The 23,862-nt window shown below is 45.0% G+C and overlaps 1 protein-coding gene across 4 annotated transcripts in view; it reads right to left on the bottom strand.

Moving 5' to 3' along the window:
• DNM2 (dynamin 2) overlaps positions 1-23,862 on the bottom strand; it is a 752,889-nt gene that overhangs the window by 543,844 nt on the left and 185,183 nt on the right. For all 4 annotated transcript variants that reach the window (XM_085600673.1, XM_085600674.1, XM_085600670.1 and 1 more), the window contains exons 3-4: positions 19,056-19,205; positions 17,759-17,962 (exon numbers count right to left, since the gene is read on the bottom strand). In XM_085600673.1, the coding sequence (XP_085456799.1) occupies positions 17,759-17,962; positions 19,056-19,205 (354 nt within the window). The remainder of the gene's footprint in view (positions 1-17,758; positions 17,963-19,055; positions 19,206-23,862) is intronic.

The raw sequence follows: 23,862 nt of genomic DNA on the forward strand, positions 1-23,862 counted from the left end.
TCAGCCAGGCATGCCGCCTAAGGGCCAGCCAGGCATGCCGCCTAAGGGCCAATGAGGATTAAAACACTCTGTCCAGCCAGTTGTTCGTACCCAGTCCACATCAGATGGTGAACTTGGCAGCGTCTCTACTATCAGCAATAGCTTGGGAGAGTATGGCTCAGGCCTTTTCCAAGACCATGGGCAGCACTTGCGCAACTGCGTTCCAGATGGTATGGGAGTATCGACCCAAGATGCATGCGGTGTTCAACGACTGCAGAACCAGGCTGGCGGAGTAGAACATTCTCTTCCCCAAGGTATCCTGCCCTTCCCTATCCAGTAGAGTGGTAGGGAATGCGGCAGGGTTAATCTTGGATGTGGAGGCCTGGATCACCAAACCCTCCAGAGTGGGGTGCCGGGTGAGGAAACTGGGGTCCACTGGGGCGGGGCAGTGGGCAATTGTCCTATGCACAGGAGCCCCTGTGCAGAGCTTGGACAAGTCCCTGAGAAGGACATCAGTAAGGGCTTCACTGAATGGGAGTAAAGGTTTGGAAGGGGTAACTCTTAAGACCCCCAGTCAGGACGTTCGTCTTGACTGCCACTGAGGGTAGCTGAAGGTCCAAGACCTCAGCCGCGCTCTGCACCACCATTGCAAATGAGCCACTGTCCTCCATAGCCATGGTAGGAGGACAGAGCAGGCCAGTATCTGAGGCGGTGTCCAGACCACTGGCATCCGCCAGATCCTCATACCAGCTGCCTCAGGCTCTACTAACTGGTATCCATAATGGGTCCACCCACCCCTCCTATTAGTCTCCCAACCCAGGCCAATTAAAGAAATAAGGCACTGGCTCCCGCATGGGGAGTCTGCCTCCCATTGGCACTGGACGACACCGGTCCGACTACGTATCGGGTTAGGGGGATGACGATGGGAATGGCACCACCTTGGGGCATTGGCAGCACTGGGGAGATCAGCACTGAAGCCGGGGAAGGCCAATGTGCTCGACCGGTGCCGCTTCGGATCCAACCATGGATCCAAGGAACCCGACTGGTGCCTGGGGTGAACCTGCCAGTGGTTGACCAGTAGGGGCCCCTCTCTAGAGCCTGTGCTCTTGATGGAGCTCCAGCAGGGACAGAAGCCCATATATGAGGAGCATGGCCTCAAATTTCACGTAACTGGGTGGGGGTTACTCTGCCTCCAGGAAACTGTGGAGCGCGGAGAAGGCGCAGGCTCCACCACAGAGCTACGCCCCATGTGTTGACGCTCCCTCATCAGAGGACTTAAACGGATGTGGTGAAGTCGAACATCTCTTCGACTTGTTGCGTTTTTGGGACTTACTCGACCTCCCAGACAACCTCGACTGCAACGATGAGCACTTGGGAGTGGGGTTCCTTGACCGATCATGGGACCTTCCTCTCGACAGAGACCTTGAGCATCACGGCGTCGCCTGTCAAGCGTCAAGGAGGTTGAGAAACCCCGCCCTCATAACCTTGTTGTGCATGGCGCAGCAAATCAAAGCAGGTCTCACCGTCATGACTGCGCTCAAAGCACAAGAGGCAGACTAAATGCAGGTCCATTACAGACATCTGTCAGTGACAGGCACTGCATGGCTTGTAAGCAGATTTCACTGCGGATATCTTTAACGCACCAGGAAACAAATCTCTAACCTTTAACACAAAAAAGTTGAAAAAGAGGCAGTCAAAAAAAGACTGAGGGGAGCTCTTCTATGGATCTGCACTAATTGGCACAGAAAAAAAAGAACGGAAGATTCCGGATCCAGTCTGACGCCTAGGGATTATACTAAGGTAAGGAATCTGCAGCTGGAAGTCTTTATCAGATTTAGTAGTTACTCGTAAGTAAATCAGATCTTTCGTTACCAAGAAGAAATGCAATAATTTGGTAGTCTAGCATATTGAATTCTGAGAGAATCATAATGCACTTCTTTTCTCCCCAGGACAAATTAAACGAGAGGTATAAGGAAATGTTACTTTGGAATCCGTGTTCTTTTTCATGAATATCCTTTCTGAATTAACAACTGAGCACCTTATGCACAGGTGTAAAATTCAAGAAGAGCAAGTTACTTACCTTTGGTAATGCTCTTTCTGATGAATATTCTATCTAACAGATTGCTCTCCGTGAGAATAGCCAACCTCAAACGCCAGATTAAATAAGGATGTTTTCACAACAGGGCTCTCACACGCTCCTATGTGGTGCTGTGCAGCTCCACGTTGGCCTGATTCTTCCCAGGTATTGAAGGAGTGGAGCCACCGCTGCGGAATGACGTCAGATTCTTGCTCAACTCTTTCTTCACCCTCAGACGAAGAGCACAGAACAGTTTTCAGTACCAATGTGCAGATCTCAGATTTGGAAACTTTTTAGATGGTGAAAAGAGACCACTCCACAGAAAAGAGGTGGGAGGTAGTAAGGAATCTGTAGTTGGATGGAGTATCCACCAGAAAGACTTATCAAAGGTAAGTAACTTCTTTTAACAGATACTTCTAACCGAAGATTTCTCACCATTAGAATAAATACCAAAGCAGTACCTCCCAAGCTGTAGGGTAGGTGGAGTGTACACAGACCATAAAGTCCCGCAGGAACAAATAGGTAAAATGCCCTTCCATTTGGACACAGAGTCAAGGCAGTAGTGCTATGTGAACATGTGCACCAACACCAACATTGCAGCCTGACAGTGTCAAGAAGAAGTGCGTTACCTACCTGTAACTACAGTTATCCAGTATTGGTATCTTTCATAGATTCACATACCTGAATCATTCCCCGTCGTCGGGATGGGAATCCCCGGTTCATAAGAAAAGTAATGTCTCACTAGACATATAGAGAGATACGCCAAAGGCCTCACATTAGTAACATATCCAGGTCCTTTTGTAATGAGGACCAAACTAGAGAACAACCAATCAGCCATCACCACCCTCTGGAACCTTCCTGGAAGGAGCGCTAGTCCCTCAGATTTTCGTAAGCACAGTGCTAAGTAGATTTATCACTGAGAGAACCAGGTGAGCCCTTCCAGGGGAGGTGGGTGGGTTGCATGTGAATCTATGAAAGATACCAATACTGGATAACTGCAGTTACAGGTAAGTAACGCATTTCTTATCCAGTATTAGGGTATCTTTCATAGATTCAGAATAGCAAGCAATGATAGGCACATTTCGGAGGGAACAGAATGCACAAATTCATCAGATAATAACATATCAATGCGAAAGCAGAGAAGTAACAAAATGCAATCAAAAGAAAACAGTAGAAAACACAATGGAGAAACGTGCATGTAAAGGAAAGGATGGTGGGATGAAAAGAAGGCTCACCTCTATCGAAATGGATGACGTAACACCACCTGTCCCACTGCAGCATCCTTCATAATTTCCGTATCAAAGCAGTAATGCTTGGTAAATGTATGCGGCGTCTTCCATGTTGCCGCTCTGCAAATGTCTGTGATAGGCACACCCGCAAAGAGTGCCATGGAGGTAGAAATCGCCCTAGTGGAATGGTCATGAACTGTTGAGTGCAAGGGATGGCCTGCTTGCTGGTGACAGAAAGTAATAGCGGCATAGATCCACCTAGAAATACTCTGTTTAGTAAGTGGAAAACTTTTTCGAGGTAGACTGTAACCCACAAAGAGTTGGTTGGATTTGCGGAACATCTTTGTCCTATCAAGGTAGAATTTAAGGCAGCTTTTAAGATCCAGTGAATGCAGAGCCCTTTCTGCCGCCGTTTGAGGATTCGGAAAAAAGATTCGTAAGACTATAGGCTCATTGAGGTGAGTCTGACGGGACCTTGGGAACAAACTTGGGATTAATCCGAAGTATAACCCTATCATGTTTGAATTGAAGAAAAGGGTCTTGAATTGAGAATGCATTAATTTTGCGTACTCGCCTTCCAGGCGTAAGGGCTAGAAGCAGTGTTGTTTTCCAAGAGAGAAACTTGAGGTTGGCTCTGTGCATCGGCTCAAAAGGGTATTTCATAAGCTGAGCAAGAACGATGTTGAGTTGCCAAGCTGGAGGTGGAGATATCACGGGAGGGAAAGTCCTAAACAGACCTTTGAGAAATTGTTTAATCAGTCTATGTGACCAAAGAGAAGGACCCGTAGAAGATCTCCTGAAAGAGGATATCGCTGCCAGGTGAACCTTATTAGAGGCGTGAGCCAGACCTGAAGTCGCCAGATAAAAAAGATAAGACAATATTTGTTCTGGAGAAGAAGTGAAAGGATGTATATTCACAGACTTACACCAGATGCAGAATCTTATCCATTTCAAGGAATATGTTTTGTGTGTACTGTCTGCTCAAGCCAGAGCCAGAACCGCCCAGCAGTCTGGAGGAATGTCTAAGCCATGGAACTCTCGGAACTCAGGAGCCAAGCCGATAATTTGAGAGATGCTGGATCCGGATGTCGGACTCGTTCCCGGTCCATTGTGAGGAGAGAAGGAAAAGGCTTCAACGGAATTGGCGGTTCCAGGGAGAGAAGATGGACGTCTGTGAACCAATGCTGGCGAGGCCACGCTGGCACGATCAGGATCAGCGTGCAGGGTTCTGCCTTCAACTTCCTGAGGACCCTGGGAATCGGGGGACTCGGTGGAAAAACGTAAGCAAAGACGTTGAACCATGCTATCAAAAATGCATTCCCTAGAGATCCCCGTTGGGGATGCCAACTTGCGTAGTTTTGGCATTTGGCGTTGTGCTGGGTGGCAAATAGGTCCAAGAGAGGTGTGCCCCATTGAGAGAATAGGCCGTTGAGAACCTGCTGGTTCAATTCCCATTCTGACATGTTGTTTGTTGCCTGCTTAGTGAATCGGCCAGCACACTGTCTGTTCCTTTAACATACTCCGCTCAGAGGGAAATGTGTTGAAGTAACCAGTTCCAGATCTTTTGAGATTTGCGAGAGAGTGGCAGTGAACGAGTACCCCCCCTGTTTGTTCAGGTAGTGCATTGTTGTGGTATTGTTCGTCCGGACAAGCACCAGAGAACCTTTGAACCTGGGAAAGAACGCCAGGAGGGCCAGATTAACAGCCCGAGGAGGTTTATGTGAAGTTTCCGTTCAGAAGGAGACCACTTTCCGCTGATCCGAAGTTCCTGGAGAAATGCTCCCCAACCCTCCAAGGACGCATCCGTTGTGATTATTTGTGGAGAGGCTTGAAGCAAGAAAGGCAGGCCTTGAGAAAGATTCCGTGGACGAGTCCACCTCTGCAGAGCAGTGACCATCTGGGGGGTCACCTGAACGACATCGAAGGTTCCTCCGGCTTGAATCCACTGATCGGATAGTGACTCCTGGAGAGGGCGCACGTGGAGGCGACAGTAGGGAACCAGCAGAATACAGGATAACATCATCCCGAGAAGAGATTTGAACAGGCGCACTGTGAGAAACTTCCTGGATTTTATGCAGTTCGCCAAGTGGAGAAGTTTGCACTGTCGCTCTTGTGATGGGAAAGCTTTCCTCTGGTTTGTATCGAGAATAGCACCCAGAAACGTTATCCGTTGACAGTTGCAGGCTGGATTTGTCTAGATTGAGAGTGAGCCCCAAGCGACTGAAAAGCTGCAAACCGGCGTTGGAAGATCTGCTTGCGCCGTCCAGAGAAGGTGCTTTGACGAGCCAGTCGTCGAGATAGGGAAAAACTTGGTGACGTTGCTGCTGGAGGTATGCAGCCACTGGAGAAAGGAACTTTGTGAAGATGCGAGGGGCTGACTTGAGTCCGAAAGGCAGGACTCGGAATTGGTAATGCCTGCCTGCCTGCCACAGCGAACCTCAGACATTTTTTGTGATTCCTGTGGATAGGGATATGGAAGTAGGCATCTTGAAGATCCGAAGATACCATGAAGTAGTTTGCATTGAGAAGTTGGAGCACTTCTTGAATGGTATAATCTTGCGTGGTGTTTCTAGTATGCGGTGCGTGATGGCGCCTCTGCGTGTGAACGTCAGTATCAGGTAGAATATATACGGTGCTACAGATGAGGGGAAAACCCTAAACCCCTTAGGTAGACCGAAGTCTTGGTACAGCAAAATAGAAAATCTGTGCACACGTGTACAGAGTTAGCAGTATAAAATACTGTAAGTAAAAGAATAAAAGAATTCAATTGAACAAGAAATCAGTACACCGTAATACGTTGACGAGTGTTTTCTTCCTTGGCGGATTTATTCGGTGACCAAATGCCCAGCCAACACGTGTTCCGTCAAGGAGTTAACCCACGACTTCTTCAGGGCTAATGGGCAAGTAAAGGCAGAATGGTGTGTCACTCTGCCGGTTGTACTTCCGTCCCGGCTGGAACAGGGAAAATCAGTCCCAAGAGGGGCAACGTGTAAGGTCGGGTAAGTACCACAGTGCAATCGCAGCACAAATTCAGTAGGGAGCCAAGCAAGTGGCGTACTCGCTAGGCTCACTACTGAATTTATGCTGCGATTGCCCCTCCTGGGACTGATTTTCCCACTTCTTGAATGGTAACCATGTGAAACGATTGTTTCTTTAAGAATTTGTTGAGACTTCTCAAATCTAGAATCGGCCTCCATTTCTTCTCCTTTTTGCGCACCATGAAAAAACGGGAGTAAAAACCTTTCTCCCGCTGGCGAAGAGGAACCCGCTCTATAGTACCTTTCTGGAGCATTAGTGAGATTTCCAGGTGTAAAAGGCGCAGATTCTTGTGAAGCATAGGTCGAGGAGGGGTCTGCAGAGGAATCTGAATGAACTCCAGTGAGTGTCCAAATTGTACCAGTTGAAGAACCCAACGGTCCGTTGTATTCTGTTTCCAACTGTGTAGGAAATGGGAAATTCTTCCTCCTACTCTGGAGGAAGGAGAGGAAAAGGAGACCGGCGGTAGACAAAAGTCATTGACGCCGGGCAGAATCCTTCTGTCGTCCTCCCTTTCCACGAAAGGAGGACTTATTGTATTGAGATTGCTGCTGTTGGCGCTGTTGAAACTGTGGTCGATATTGCTGGTTGGAAGAAGAATAGGAAGACCGATACTGCTGGTAGGTTCCCCTAGCGGAAGACTGACCTCTACCCCGTGAGCCTCGAAAAGTTTTTTTTTTTTTAAATTGAAGGGTACCCAAAGCCCTGGCCGTGCCAGTATCCTTTTTTATGCCCTGAAGGGCTTAATCAATATGAGTGCCAAAAAGCAATTGGCCATCATAAGGCATATCTAAAATCTTCGTCTGGAGTTCTGGTCTGAATGTTGTCGCCTTAAGCCAAACTTGGCGGCAGGGGACGGCAGCCCCAGCCAATTGGCATAAACCAGTAGAGGCGCAATCAATCGCACAATCTATTTCGGAAGCCGAAAGTTCTCCCTCCAACCAAATTTTCTTTGCCTCCGCTTTAGAGTCGGCCGGCAGGGCCTCCAAGTATGGTGTAATGTCCGCCCACATCTGCCTGTTGTAGCGTCCCAACAACGCTAAGGAATTAGACGCACGCACAGTCAATGCAGACATGGAAGAAAAACGCTTCCCAATGTTGTCCAGGCGTCTGCCCTCCCTATCTGGAGGGGCTGAAAGTGGAGCAGAAGGGTTTTTAGATCTCTGCTGAGCTGCCTGAGTGATGACGAAGTCAGACTTGGGATGTCAAGTAAGACAGGCTGGAGCGGTGTCTGGAGCTCTGTACTTTTTATCCAAACGAGGCAACACTGGGGGAACCGTAGAAGAATTTTGCATGATTTTAATGCCTTGATCCCAGATGTAGTCTATGATCGGCACAGATCTCACCGATTTTTGAAAAGGTTCCTTTAAGTCATACAAGAAACAGTCCTGCTGGTGAAGGCATAGGAATTTGGAAACGCTGTGCAGCCCTTTCCAAGACATTGTGAAAACCCCCAATATCCTTAGGAGGCGAATCTGCTTCAGGAGGCACTGGAGACGCCGGAAAAGGGATGACGTAGTCGTCCCACTCATCATGAGATGATTGGGACTCATGAACCTCTCCCTCCTCTTGTTGGTGGTCATCCTCCTCATCCGTGGAAGGGGGAGATGGTATTGTAACAGGCATAGCCGGTGGAGGCGGAACCTTGTAAACGTGGAGGCGGAGAGAGAACTGGAGTAGAAGACGGAGCAGAAGTGGGAAACCTCTGCTTGTATTCAGAAATCAAAAATTGGAGGTCAGAAACCAAAGACGCAGGGAGACAAACCATGGGTTGTTGGCGAAGATGGCTGTCGTCCGGATAATATGCCTGATTTTCTGCGTCTTGCTCGTCATAGTCCGAGTCCTCCTGGTACTTGACGTGAAGTTCAGAGGGACTTGTTGCAGCCCTGAACATGCTGCCCTCATCTGAATCCTCCTCCTCATCCAAAAGGTGAGACGGAGGTAATGGCTGGACCCTGCTTGGTGACCTTGAGGTGAACATATGCACTGTCCACCGTTGATTTTGGTGTCGTCGATGAGGCCGTCGTTGGTGTAGTCATCACCGACGAGGAAACACCAACGGACACAACCGATGATAGCGTTGACAAAGGTAGCGTCGACGAAGTCCCCGTCGACAAAGTCACCATCAGCGACGATGGAAGAGACGTCGATGTAACACCCCTTGTCGACGTACTCGACACTGACTTGGACGTCGACGACGATTTTTTAATCTTGATCGTCGACGGCAATGGAACAACAGCCGTCGTCGACGAGTTCGATGCTGACGACGCCAAGAGTGTAGAGACTGTCGTCGTCTAGGTTACTCCCACAGCTATAGATGGCGATTTTGTCGTCGACGGGGCTGAAGTAGGTTTTTTAAAGGTGTGTACAATCCTCAGCGGAGGATCCTTGTACGGCAAAGCGTCAAGTTGTGCCTCCGAAGACTTTTTCTGCATCTTCTTTTGAGGGGGCTGCGAAGAAGGACCTGGAGAAGCATCTCTGGACATTTTCAGTGAGGTTCCTGAAGACTTCGTTGAGCCCTCACTCTCCTCAGAAGACAAGGGGTATGCTTTGTCCTTAAGCCTCTGCAGCCAAATTAAAAGCCGTCCCTCACGGTCTTTAAGAATCTTTGATGAAAAGGTACGACATACCTTACAGTCTTAGGAGGAATGGTCCGGATAGAGACAGTAGAGGCAGTCTTTATTTATGCTGGTCGTCGACATGCAGTCTCTTCTTATTGCAGGAAGCACATGGCCTAAAAAGGCCTTTCTTAGGAGTGTGACATGAAGACAGAGTAGACTTCACTCAGAAGAAGTAATTGTGAAGAAAAATCCATTTGAATACCAGAAGCAAGGAAAAACGGAGCAGAGCTCAGTGGAGACTCCCTTAGCACGACGTGCGGTAGAAAATCTGAGGGACTAGAGCTCCTTCCAGGAAGGTTCCAGAGGGTGGTGATAGCTGATTGGCTGTTCTCTAGAGTTTGGTCCTCATTACAAAAGGACTTGGATATGTTACTAATGTGAGGCCTTTGGCCTATCTCTCTCTATATGTCTAGTGAGACATTACTTTTCTTATGTACCGGGGACTCCCATCCCGACGACGGGGAATGATTCAGGCATATGAATCTATGAAAGATACCCTAATACTGGATAATAGGCACTCTGCATGCCAACAAAGTAGTAGCAACCTCAGCTCTGATCGAGAGAGCCTTCAGTCCTGGCTGAATGCATTTCCAAGAGAAAGCGTTCTTGGGGACACCAATGCAGATGTTTTGACACTGTGCATTCTCAATGGCGGTGAAAAGATCCAGCAAGGGTTCTCTCTACTGATGGAAGATGCCCAGCACTCTGGGACAAAAATCACCATGCGTGATCTACCAGGCGTCGCGGCTAAGCACGTTCGCCCTGACATTTAGAGATCCTACCAGTTGCTTCAGGATGAGGAAGATGCCCTGACACTCTAGTCGCCTCCAGAGGTGCAGTGCCTCTTGGACGGGACCAAGGACCCCACTCGGCCTTGCTTGTTGCAGTACCACATGGTGGTAGTGTTGTCCGTTCATTAGCCTTACTTGACTTGAGATTCCACTGCAGAGCTCTCATCTGCCACCTGGTAATGTGGACAAGCAGGATGCATGAGGCTAACAGACCACAAAGCCTCAGAGTCACTAGCAAAGAGATCATGACCAAGGCTGAAACATCTGATTCCTAGACCAAATGAACTGGACTGCTTGCAGCAGAGGAAAGGTCCTGAACTGCACTGTGCCCAGACAGCTCCTATAAAAGGAAATGTTTGCGAAGCAGTTAAATGCAACTTTAGCATGTTAATTGAAAGCCCCAACAATACCAAGAGGTTTGCAGTCATCTGGAGGTAGTCTATGGCTGACTGTGGGAAGTCGGCCTTTAAAACAGTCAGTTGCTGAGGGTAGGGAAAAACTGATATAACTCCAAACCTCCGAAAATTTGCAGCGACCACCGCCATCGTGAACATCTGAGGGGCATAGATGAGGTTGAAGGGGAGCACGGCCAGCTGAAAATCCTCTAAGCTGAACTTGAACCGCAGGTAATGTATGTGGGACTTCAGGACAGCCATATGGAAAGGCCTCTGTACTTCTTAGGCATGAAAAACTAGCAGGAGTAACAAACCATTCCTGCTTTAGAGCCCATCACCCTCCCTTTGGCAAGTAGAGCTTGCACCTCAGTCATAAAGATAAATGGGTGCATCTCTGAAAGCTGCTCTGGTGTAGGAAGAAGCTTTTGGTGGGTCAGAAAGAAACAGGAGGGCATGAATCAGCTGGGCGATCTGCAAGGCCCATATGCTGGATGCAACAGACTGCCACTGTGGCAGGAAAGGTCTAATTCTGCCTCCCACTGGTTGGTTTTGTGCCACTGGGGACAAACTAAAGTGGCTTGGGGACTGATCCAGAAGGGGTGGGAGGTCTAGGAAAAATGGTATCCCTGGGGACCTGTGCAATGTCTGCTTAACCCCATCCCGATCACGAAAAGACAGAGGGTGTGCATGCAACAGCCTAATAAGCAAACCACACTGACTGACTGCAGTGCCAAACTGGACAAAAGAACATCCACTTCCTGAATGCCTCAATCCAATTCCACCATTTCTCTTGAGTAGTTGTGGGGAATAAATTAGGATTAATTTTGCTGGTGGTAGCGTGGACCATCAAACCCTTAGGAGTAGGGAGCTGTGTAAGAACATCTGAGTCACAAAGCGCAGATTGTGGTGTCTGGCCACCTGCCTGTTTACCAGTGGGCGAGAGCAAGGTCTAGCCCAAGGTCCCATAAGAGTGTCAATCAGAGGTTCATTACATTGAAGAAGGGCTGGCTGGGAGCGCAAAACCTCAGTAAGCCATTTGTCTTCACGTCAACAGAATGAAAATGTAGGTCCAAGACCTAGTTGCTAATCTAATTCCTAGCGTAAATGAAGCCCTCACCTCTGTAGGAGGTGCAAGGGCCAAATTAACCCTAAGTCAGGGAAAATATCAAGCCTAGTGGCCCTCTTTTAAGTATACAGCATGTATTACAGATCCGTCATGCGTTGCAATCCTGTTTGCGGAATGGAGACGTCCTCCCAGACTGTTCACCCCTTGAGGACAGACTCCTTGATGGATACTTACCAACGAAAGCCATATCACTCACCTACAAAAAGTAAGTAAACCACACTGGAGATCCACTCTTGAAACTGCGGGAAAAGTGGGAAAGAGACGGAATAATCCTAGATGACTAGGATTGGACAAGCGCACTAGCCTCCCCACGTGAGGTTGCTATCGCTGCCCGGCTAAGGCTGGTGCAACTTAAAATACTACACCGAATCTATATCACAGGACCTGGCCTGGTACGGATGGGGAGAGCAATGGATGACCGGTGCAGGAGGGGATGCGGGAGTAGGGGCACATTCCTCCACATACTGTGGGAATGTACTTATATACAGAGGTATTAAGATTCACGAGGTGATGGATGAGGTATAGCCGAACGCACTTCCACGGGAGGCCAAGAGATGTCTCCTCAACGTGTGGGAACCCACAGATCTCAACAACTCACGTATCACATGGGCCACGGTGGGGTTCATGGTAGCTAAAAGGAATATAGCACAGAAATGGGGGGCAGTGCGAGCACCAGTGGTGTCCGCATGTAAAAAGAATATGGATTGGTGCATGCACCGAGAAAAATATGTATACGTAGCTAGGGGTTGCCCCAAAAAATGGTCCCACATATGGTCTGACTGGAACGCACACAGAGGGTACATCTGCGCCCCACCTTCTACAACCAGCCCACGATGAAACAATTTAGATATGACACACGTTACCGATTGTTGTAAAACATGCACTTTCGCTTGCCCAAAATATATCGCTCAGAATTATGCGATTGTACTGTGATTTGCCAAGCAATGTTGATTCCAATTGTTAATAAAAAGATTAATTAAAAAAAAAAAAGTTTACAGCATGTAGAGACTACTGTAATTGAAATTTGGGGGCACATTATCCCCATCATTACCATTGTCATCATCATCATCATCATCATCATCATCATAATAATCGTCATCATCTTCATCAGGTGAAGGTAAACTCTAGTCAGAATCTGAGCCAAAAAGATGGAGCCTCTGTAAACGGCTCTGTGGCAAAGGAAGCCTGTTGTGTGAATCAGAAAGTAGGGGAACTGGAAGCGCTGGAGTGGAGTCAAAGAGCAATTTTCGGCAGGGGCAAGCCAGTGGCTCAGGGTCAGATACCAGGATTGGCAGGGGATCAAACTCCAGCGCTGGTGAGATCAAGTTGGTGAAGAAAGAACCAACACAGGTCTAGGAGCTGTAATAAAAGTTGGCATCTTAGTTGCTGTGGAAAGCTAAACAGGTTCCAGGGGCTCACAAAACTGATCAGCTGGCAGTAACAAGACTGGAGGACCCTGCAGATCCTTGCGGCCCAAAAGCATGTTAGACGGAGGCAGAAGAGTGGCAAAAATATACAGCAAGGTCTCTTAAAAGTCAGCGACCTGCTGCAGCATTGCCAATGGCCAAGGAAATTGCTTCTGGATCAGTTGAATAAACACATCCTCAATTGAAGATCAGGAGCGAGATAGACTGGCACTTTGATGCCCTTGCGACTCCTCTTTAGACGGAGGGGAGTGATATGGCAGAGTCCTACTTCAACTTTTTTTTCTACTTGTACTTTGACTGCGAAGAACTGTCGCAGGAGTATCCTCAAGGGCTCTCTTGACTTGAAACAGGACTTATGCTGTGAAGTCTTTCGATGTTCGGCAACATGCACCATGTTATCAGATCCCCTCTTCATGTTCAACAAGTTGTGCCGGAATCCAAACCCCAAAGGCATACATCATCCGAGTACATCTACGACAGCTGTTTGACAGTCACAGCACGGTTTGAACTATGTTGTAGTCGGTAGGGACAATGTTCCCTGGAAATGGAATTTTGGAGGATTAGTCAACTGATGAAAAAGATAGCAGAGCTTTGGATCGGTGTTCAAAGGCATGGAAAGAAAATAACCATGTTGACGCTATGGAAGGTGCTTAAATGCAGCACTGCTCCCTCACTTTTGGGGCGAAACAAGACCAACACTGATCCATTCATCACCACCTAGATGCCTGCAGAAGCACTGCTATGAAAACGTCTGGAGCCAGTCTGGCGCACAGGGAACATGCTAAATGTGAGGAATCTGCAGTTAGAACTATCCATCAGATGGTGTTTTTTCAAATGAAAAAAAAAAGTGATGATTCAACATTTTGTTTAAGAACTTTGAACAATCCTATTCCCCTTCCCCTCCTTCGATTTTAGTGTATGGTTGGGGTCCCCCCATTTGAGGAGCGTATGTTGTCATTTTCGCTCTCGGGTTGCCTTGCGGGTGTGGTTTTATGTTGTTGTGTTGTATAAAACGAAACCGTATTGTGGGCTCAGAGTCATGTGGCCCACGTTGCTGATACCTCCTGCTTTAGCGTCTTTGTAACGCCAAGTGCCTTATTGTATATATGTCATTTATTTCTGTCATTTTAGCGGCCGGCCGGCAGGTTGTAGGCCGTACCTGTATATATTTGAGATTGCAATAAACGGTTTCAAAAAAAAAAAAAAAAAAAAAAAAGAACTTTGAACAAAACCAAGCCCTATAGGAGTCAACATTTTCTTATTTCCATTGCCAATTAGCCAAATAATTCTGTAAAATAAATTAGATTGAAAACAACACTTTTGGAAGAAAACTAATAAGGAATAGAAAATAAGACAGAAAACCGGTCTCCTCACAGAGACTGAAATAACATTGGAAAATAAGATTTTGCACCTTGAAGAATCTCCAGGATCCTAAGTGGCCTATCATAGACGGCAGTCCTTGTGAGGCAATTTGTTTAGTGAAAGTCAGATAAGAGAAATAATTTTAAATACTCCTCTATGCTATATTCGTTATACCTGGGGAAAGAATGGGGTGTTTTTGAATTAATGGAAAGTCAAGATAATGTCCTTCAGAGTCGTGAGTTTAAAAAAAAATAGGAAAACTGAGTAATCAGTCCAATTAATATTTGGAAAAGTATTTCAGAAATTCTTGCTCTGTGAGCACAAAATGACTGCCTCAACGAATCAGCTGAGCATGGTGGGACAACCCAGTCTCAGTCCCAGGAGATACTTAAAGGTGCAGGGTAATTTTTTCCATCATGGTTCCAGAGTACATAGGGAGCTCCATTTGCTGCTAGATTTGCGTTTCCAGGTTAAATTTCTTTTTTAAACTTGTATTTTTAGTTTAATGTATCAAAACTGTTATTCGCAGTCCAATATGTCTTACAGACTAATATGGCTGACCGAAATTAGGGGGAAAAAAATGAGTACATGGCATTTCCTACTGCCTTGATTTTGTCAAAATTGTGACTAATTTTGAAACAGCAGATAAAAAATAATGTTTTTCGGAACCTTTCACAAGTGCTGATATATTCAACCGTTTATGAATTTTAATGCGACTCAATGACTGAAAGACACGTTATTAGAACTTTTGGGCACAAACTAAGTATTGTTTCTAAGCATTTTCTTTTTGACATTAAACAACAGGTTTCTTGAGCGGCCGCCTTTATGATACTTCCAGTTGCTTCATTTAGAGACTCCTCATGGTTAGCAGGCATATTGGTTCCAATATTACAAGGGATCAAAAGTTCCAATGAATTAGTTACATGCAGTGCATAGGCAATATGCATATGACAATTTTCAAAGGTAGAGAACGCTTCATCTCAACATTGCCTTTGAAAACGAAACATCTCACACTATTGATGACCGAAACAAGAGAAGGGAGCTCAGGTGAACAGCGGAATGGAAGGAAGGAGAAGGCATTGCAGGTTTCTGGTGTGGCAGGGTAAGACATTGGTCTAATTGCATACCATGCTTTCTGCCGCTGTACTGAACAGAGAGCAGGAGTACTTGAAGCCGAAATAAATATACAACAGAAATAACTCTTGTTTTGAGCTCCCCGTCTGGTTCAGTTTTTTTCTCAATGGTGCTAGGCGAGCATGGTCAACCAAGACATTTCTTTCAAAACAAAATAGGATGGGTAGCAGTTCTTGCCCGACATCTGACCTGCCTATATTTTAAACGTCACCATTTCACACTTCCCCTTCAGGATTCAGAAAGAAGCTGTAGTTAACTAGCAACGAGAATGCAGGAAAATAATCTTCAAAGGGTCATCAGTTCTGCCAATGCACCTCCACTGTGGCCCTTCCACAGCTCTACCAATACATTAACTACACTTTATTTTTCTAAACCAACGCGCTACACTTTTGACCTATACAAAGCTCGATCAAATTGACTCCATTTTGAGCATTACACTGCTGTCATTGCAGCTTACTTTTAAACTATCATATACTAGCGAAGCCTCATTCGTATACATGGCATGGGCTGCTAATGAGTCACTGCTTACTGGCACCAGTTAGTGCACAGATAGTCTAGACTTCCATATAAGTGCAACCCTATACTCTGTAGATTAGGCATCATACGACAACAGAAAAGAATGAAAATGCAAGCACTGGTTTACTATGCTAGGATTACTTTTAGCGAAACAATGGGTGACAAAGTGGATCAGGCCCAGGGGGGCCAAACATGGGGTCCTGGGAATGGGATCCAATGTGGGTCCTCAAGAGGGCAACGGAGGATATACCCCTGTAGACCACGATACAGACAGAGGAGCAAGATGATGCCCTCACTGGGGTGACAGACCAAATAGAGGTGCAGGATACCAGATACCCAGAGCGTGGGAGATATGGGAATGGAGGAGCTGCGGCATGAGTGCCACGCATAGTAGTGCATCAGGGTCTTTAACATTCCAAAATATAGTCACGCTATCACTCATGGTGCATTGGGGTGATGATTCGTATCTAGGAAAATATGATAACTTCCTGGTCTAATGGAATCTGGTGCAATGTTTGGATTTTGAACATAACACCATCTGCACACTGAGATGCTCATGTAAGCCCTTGGTAAAATAACGTGTATGTAACGGTTATTTTTTTATATATTGTTAAAAAAAGATTTAAAACCACCAAAGCAGCTTCATTTTGCCCCATGCATGGCCACAAAGCATCTTCACCCTAAAAGCATACAAAGTGCTGTCAACGTGCTGCCATTTTGACCCATACAGCTTTGACATTCTACCTCCATTTTGTCATACACAGATCTGAATATACACCTCCACATTGGCACAAATATAGCTCTGTAAATAGATCTCCATTCTGATCATACACAAATCTATAATTTTACCTATATAAACCCCCCCACATAAACATTTAGAATTTTAGCTCACAAATAGCCCTGCCAACACATCTCGATTTTGAACCAAACGTGTTCACCATAAATTCCCCTCCATTCCGACCAATGCACAGCCCTTTCAACGCATTGCGTTTAGACTCATAGACCGCTCTATAAACGCACTCCTTTTTACACACATGCATAGCTCAATGAAAACTCCTCCATTTTGAACATGCAGCTCTCTCAAATGACCAAAATCGTAACATGTTCAGTGCCCTTCCTCTTGTATTCCAAACACCTTAGAGAACAGATAATGGGCAAACCACTAGTTTAATAAAGTACAATTAAACAAACTGTCAAGGTTCTAAGTAATTTGAGTGTCAATAACTGTACTGTTTGAACAGTACCTCACTGGTCATGTAGTGTGGCAGGCCAAGAGGGCAGTGTCGTGCAAGCTCTCTCGCATGATACGAATACTACATAGCAGTATATTCCATTCTGCTTCCAGAGGCTGGTGCTTTACAAGGTGGAAGGAGGGAAAGTGACAGGAAAGACCATAAAAAAGCACCTGGCTTCCTTCGATCCCTGCCATGCATCACCCCAAAATCTATCATTTGTCGATATTTTGCTGGGCTGAATATGGGGAATCTGTTGAATCATGTGCTATACCTCGGATTTTGACCACTTTCTGCATATTGTTCTTATTTTTGGTTTAACTGCATGTTTGGCAGGATTTGTATACCTTCATGGAAATGGTTATTGACGTATATATGGTCAAAATGATCATGCGTGTCACTGTGGGGTTTCCGCCCAATATACTGCAAAATGACCAAGTAAAATTTGTTGTTAAAAAAAAAAAAGCACCTGGCTTGCCTCTGCCATTTTCACCTATTCTGGGTGAGGCTCCACCATCAGAAACCAAAAAGTTCCAGACTACAAGTGAAAGTTACAGAAGGAAAACCAAGGCCCTCTTACATAGGCTGTGTGTTAGCATGTTTTCCCAAGTGAGAAACCCAGCCCAGAAAATAAAGCTAAATGTAACTACTTATCTACACACACAGCAGAGATGTAAGAACGCACTAATTTATAAATAAATTTAAAAAAACAGTGAATAAACAGTGACAAACTCTACAAACACACACAACTGCCCCTCCACCCTCAGCTTATTTCCGCATAACTGATAACATTTATATCAAGCAAAAGCCAACCTCCGATATAGCAAGCGTACCTTGAGGATCCACCTCCTTTGCCAGCTTTAGAGCATCTGAGTTGGCCAGGTCACTGTTGGCTGGGGTGACGGCCAGGATCAGGCAGCTCTCGCGGTTGATAAACTGAAGGATCATTTCCTTAATCTGGTACTCAATGTCTGCTGGCTGGTCGCCCACTGGCACCTTGGTGATACCGGGAAGGTCAATTAGCGTCAGATTCAACACTGCATGGGGGGAAGGGGGGAATAGAAACAGTCACTGAAAAAAAAGAAAATCAAAATATATAGTGTTTGGATGCCTTAAAAAGGTTTTGGGCAAGAGACCTGCAGAATAGAACATTCCTGTGCTTCACTTCAGTTTAGGTGATGCGTAGAAAAATACAGTCAGGTTACATTGCCAAACCTAACAAGCACCGGAAGGTCTCAGCTGTGAGACCCAATTGGTTTTCCGACGTTTTTAGCCGTGCTGTACAGCATCGCTGTGCTGCATGGCTATAAGAAGCACACAGGTGCAGCCCCTACATCATTCTGTAGGCATGCACATGTGTTCAACACGTAAGTGTGCCAACAAAATTACAGGTGTTTTTTTCTTTGTAATAACCAATTTGAGATAGATTATGAAAAGCAGTGCAAAAAGCTCTTACATTTTTTTTTTTAAACAAAAACTGAGGAGCGGGTGTGAAAGGGGGAGAAGCATCATAGCGTTTGGAGAAGAAGCAACACGAGCAGAAGAACATGGACAAAGCGAAACACAAAGGCGAAAAAGAGCAACGTTGAGCGCAGGATAGAGAAAACCACAAGTGCAGGTTAGGAAGAGAAATACATGTGAGAGACAGAGAAAGGTGAAGGAGGGCAGAGAAAAACAAACCAGGAAGACAGCTGGAAAATGCATTCACTCTCATGGAGTGCCTAAATAAAAAGAAAAGAAAAAAGTAGTTACCCAAAAGCAAGCAGTGGACGCACATAAGCCAGCCAAACAAAATGGTAAATAAACTATGCTCCATGGGAGTGACAAACACAAGATTGACAAGCTGCGACATGGATATCCACTGAATAAGAAGCAGGCAAATGAGTAACAGTAAATCCAACTAATGGTAAGCAATGAGCAAGAACAAGCCCCTATAAGTTCTTGGTAAAATCACAATGTGTCTTTAGCCACTAGACAGCTGTGCTGTCTGGTAGGCTCAACCTCAAAAGGTGTCGAATGCATATCATACCATGGAGGATGAGGTGGCAAGTGCCAAAGTGTCAGCATTTTGACAAGGAAGGATACAACCAAAGATCAAGGATCAGAATTCCAGCCTGACACCACACTCACCATGAGGGGAGTAGACACGAAGGTTGATGGGGACGGGGGAGATCCCTTTATTATTTCCAGTCACCCGGTCAGTCTCTGCTTCGATCTCCTGGCGGACTTCATCAAAGTCTGTAAACTTTTTCGATTTGCAATGCAAGAACTCTGCATATTCTACAGGAGGGAAGGAAAGGGAAAACACAACAAAAACAAGTCAACTCGTAGAAACAACAAAACCCCTTCTGGGGTGTTCTCTAAATGCATTAATATAGGTTTAAGACTGTTTAGAGACCGCAGAGTGTTCAACACAACTACATGTGTCATGCCACATGCTGCACTTTACTTTGTTCAACCAGTAGTTGACAAATCTACATCAGAGGGGCTCCAGTTTATCTTTTCATCTCTAAAGTCGGTCAACAAAACAGGGATTTCTAGATTAGGGCTTTGAGAATGTGATGCTTTTGTGCAATTTACAAAAGAGGACTTGGTATGAGATGGCTACATTTCATCATGGATCATTAACAATAATATCAATTAAATGTTTGAAATCCTCATCAATCTGTATGTTTATCCCCGTTTGTCAATGTTTTCATGCAAACTGGAGAAGTGGTACAATGTTTTTAGTAGCAAGAGATGGACTCTGCTGGCCTAGCCTACATTCAAAGTGTACCCCCCACTTACAGTGAAGGATGACTACTGTTCCTTCACCACTAGGCTATGATGAGAATGCTGGTTGGAGCTGGTCTACAGGAATTCTCGAATGCTTAGAAAAGAGTTTACCCTCTTAAAAATAAAGTCTGTACATCTTGCTATAACAGATATGCCTCTTTTCTCCATTAAAGTCTTCGGTGCGCTTGTGTTAATACACTACGTGTCATGAATGGGCAAACTGTATGGCATACAAGACTGTGGTTGCCTACAACAAGACAAACACCATTCTGACGTTTGGAGTCAGGGATACCCCACACAGTTTCACACTTGCCTTGCTTCTGGCGTTCAGTATACATTCATTACAAAGATCATCCTGTAATGAAGTGACAAAAACATTTTGCCTGCTAGAGCAGCCTTGTCCTCCGGTCTGGTCCTAGACAGCAAATCACTGATCAGAATGCCTGTCAAGTCGAACCTCAAGAGAGTCAAAGCAGACCCACCAAACCCAGACTCTCCTACTAAAGGAAAACGCGACATGAATGCAACGATGGTACCAGATTAAGTAAACTTGCAGAGGTCCACGACGTTGCAAAATCCACGAAGGAAGAGAGCTCTGCGATCAGACAGGATATTAGGGATACCAACGTTAGACTGTCAGAAACAGAGAATAGAATTAGTCAGCTAGAACATGCGGAGATGAAAAATTAATAAATCTCTCACAAGTCTAACAATCTCAACGGACTCTATAACAAAGCGCCTATCAGGGTCAGAGGACAGAAACCGGAGAGGGAACTTAAGAATTTTTGGAATCCCTGAATGAGAGGAAGACTCCTCTGGTTCTTGCATCACTTTCCTGGAAAGTTGGTTTTTGCTCAAGCCACTAACCTGTCTTTCTGTAAACCCCTAGTTTGACAGGGACCATTGGGTCCCATCCAGAATCATGCCAAACCCGAAAAATCCAAGACCAATTGTTCGTAAACCTCTCAGTTACCAGCATGTAGAACAGATCCTTGCCATCATGCACAAAAATAACCACATCCTTTGAAAGAACAACAACATTTTTATCTCTCAAGATTACAGCAAAGCAACTGTGGACACTAGAAAAGGTTTCCTGGCACCTCGCCCAATACTGAGAGCTTTTAACTATCTGTTTGCTTTAGCAGGTCCAGCAAAATTTCGAGTTATGATCCAAGGCTCTCCACGCTTCTTCACAGACCACTCACAGTTGAAAATATTCGTGGACGGTCCAAAAGACACTTTTATGGATACTACGACCCCCGGGTCTTCATCCATAACCCGTCGATTCTACATTGCCTCAATATTCTTAAATCTCCACTGTTTCTACACTCCTCGGCGAAAGGTACGATGATAATTTGATCTCTCTTGGCCTTCGCCTGTTTCAACAGGTGTACCTCCACAAATGTTGTGCATAGCGACATTATGCTCTCTCCTGGTCTCTCTCGCAGCTGCATGGCCATCACCTGATCTTCAGGAAAGTTACTATGTCCTAACTTAATGTATTAATGTCATAGGTTACGAACCTGTATTCTCGATCCTCAGTTGTAGGTTGACAGACAAGATGAGCTCTCTTGACCTCCACTTGTCCTCATTTTTACGTCTCTTCAAGCTAGTGTTTGTGGTAATGTGTTAGTGAATCTGGCCTGCATCCTAGGTTCTATCTGTAGGTCGTCAGGCAATTTGTTAATGCTCAGCAAGTTAGCTTGCCCTTATCGTTCACTATTGAGTTGACTTGACAACGAAGTAGGTCCCATTGGCAGCCTGTTGTAAACAGACCACAAATATGCCTACTGACCTGGCTCAGTTTTATGTCAAAATGGCCTGTTGGCTAATAGATAGTTAGTTTACTATGTTAAAAGACCAATTCTTGCTCCACTTGCATTATATGGTCAACAAGCATAAATACTTAAACCAATAGTGCATTTTTGAATGGCAATAGTCCATATAACACTCTAACCACAATCAGTTCCTAGTTCATACTTTTTGATGAGGTTTATTCCTTAGCCGTAGTCTGAACTCATGCGTTCAAGTCACTCTTGTCTGGTTCCCATGGGAGGGGAGCTTTCTTCCCTAGTCACCATGCCTGTTTTCTATCTCCAGGGTCGGGTGGGAGGGTTAAGGTTGTGGAGGGGTAGGGTTAGGATTGTGGGGGGTAGGGTGAGGGTTGCGGGGGGGGTAGGGTTAGGGTTTTGGATATTGTTTTTCTTATTTTATTTTTCTATTGTTGTTTTATTTACTCAAGGGCCTTGCCTCTGCTCTCAACTGACGATTTTTGCAGTGATAACATGGTTCATACAGGGGATACAGTGTAATTATTGTAGGGGAGGTACCCTAATACTGGGAAAAGGGATGAGTATATAAGCACAAAACACAAATTCCCTGCTCCGATTTTATTTCTACAGTTGGGATCCAACTCAGACCCAAATACATTTTTTTAACAGACACTATTAATTACTCCGTGATCTTCATCAAATATAGCAAAACCATAAGAGATTTCCAGGTCGCTAAATCACAAATTTCTATTCATTCAAGTGCGAAAAAAACATTACTAATAAATAATAAATTCTAAAAGGGAAATGTTATATCAAAATAAGTTTTATTTATACTCATACGTGAAAGTAATATGTTATACATAAAAAGCATGAATATTCACATGTTAAACCAATTTTTAAAAACATTTATGTAAATTCATAAGCGTACTATTGAGAATCATAAAAGATTTTGAATGAATAGATATTTGTGATTTAGCGACCTGGAAATCTCTTATGGTTTTGGTATATTTGATGAAGATCACAGAGTAATTAATAGTGTCTGTTAAATTTTTTTTATTTGGGACCGAGTTGGATCCCAACTGTAGAAATAAAATAGGAGAGGGGAATTTGTGTTGTTTTGTGGACATACAGGGGATACATTGCATTGACTGGTCTGCTGCATATGTGTGACATGTCTCCTCACTCAAGTGCCATGTTTATTCATTCAAATGTAGTGTATTGCAGTAATAATCTTGTCTATGCAAGTGTTTCCTCAATGTGTGGTAGGATCCACGTACGTGACGGGTTTCTTTTCTCCAGTGCCATGTTTCTTTACTTTAGCACCATGATTTTTCTCTCAAGGACCAGGTCTTCTTTCGCATGTCAAATGTGTAGCAATGCTAACCTTGTATACATAAGTGGCTCCTCTTCGAGTGGTAAGCTTCATATGTACGACATGTACACATTGCCTGTCAATCCAACACAAATGTGTCCACTGACTATCGCGAGTAGAAAAGTGTGTTACAAACTCTGCTCATACAGTGTGTATACTGTACAAAACGAACTCTTTAGTCGGAGAATCACAGACAATGTCTATAACGCACCTATGATGTCGCAAACACCCCCAGGTAATATGGCCCATAACAATATCAAGATTGTCTCACTGATTGTTAAAGGCTTAAACCACCCCATTAAAAGAAGGAAGATCCTTGATTATCTACATAAACAGAAAGGTGATGTTTTCCTCCTACAGGAGACGAAGATTGACTCAAAACCATTTAACTCACTTAGAAATAGGTTCTACAATGATGTTGCAGAATCAGACGTGATGGGTAAGAAAAACTGTGTCCTGACTCTGGTAGCTAAAAAATGTAACAGACATGGTGACAAGCACATCTGATACTAAAGGGAGGTGGATCTCAACGAAACTGACAAAAGACAATAGGGAATTTTACATTACTAATATTTATGCCCCTAATAGGGATGACCCTGACTTCTGTGAAGATCGAAGCAAGCAAATTGATACAATCCCAGACACTGCTATGCATATATTGGCGGGAGACTTTAACCTACCCATGGACCCGGCATTAGATAGGGACTCACGCTGCCCTTTCCATTCCAACAACTCACAAAGCCCTTATAAATCTCTGCACACGCTTCAATTTGATAGACACCTGGAGGCTCCAAAATCCCACTGGGAGGGAGGGTACTTCTATTCTTCCCCAAATAATTCCTATTCACGCATTGACTACCTACTTATTTCAGGCAACACCATTGCCAGAATTGAACAAACCTCGATCGAACCAAGGTTGATCTCAGACCACTCATGCATCAGCTGGTCTATAACTAACCCTTAACCTTTTAAAAAAACAATCTCTTTGGAGACTTAATAATGAAGTCTTAGAAAAAAA

This window comes from Triturus cristatus, chromosome 4_2, assembly GCF_964204655.1.
Source record: "Triturus cristatus chromosome 4_2, aTriCri1.1, whole genome shotgun sequence".
NCBI classification, from domain to species: Eukaryota; Metazoa; Chordata; class Amphibia; order Caudata; family Salamandridae; genus Triturus; species Triturus cristatus.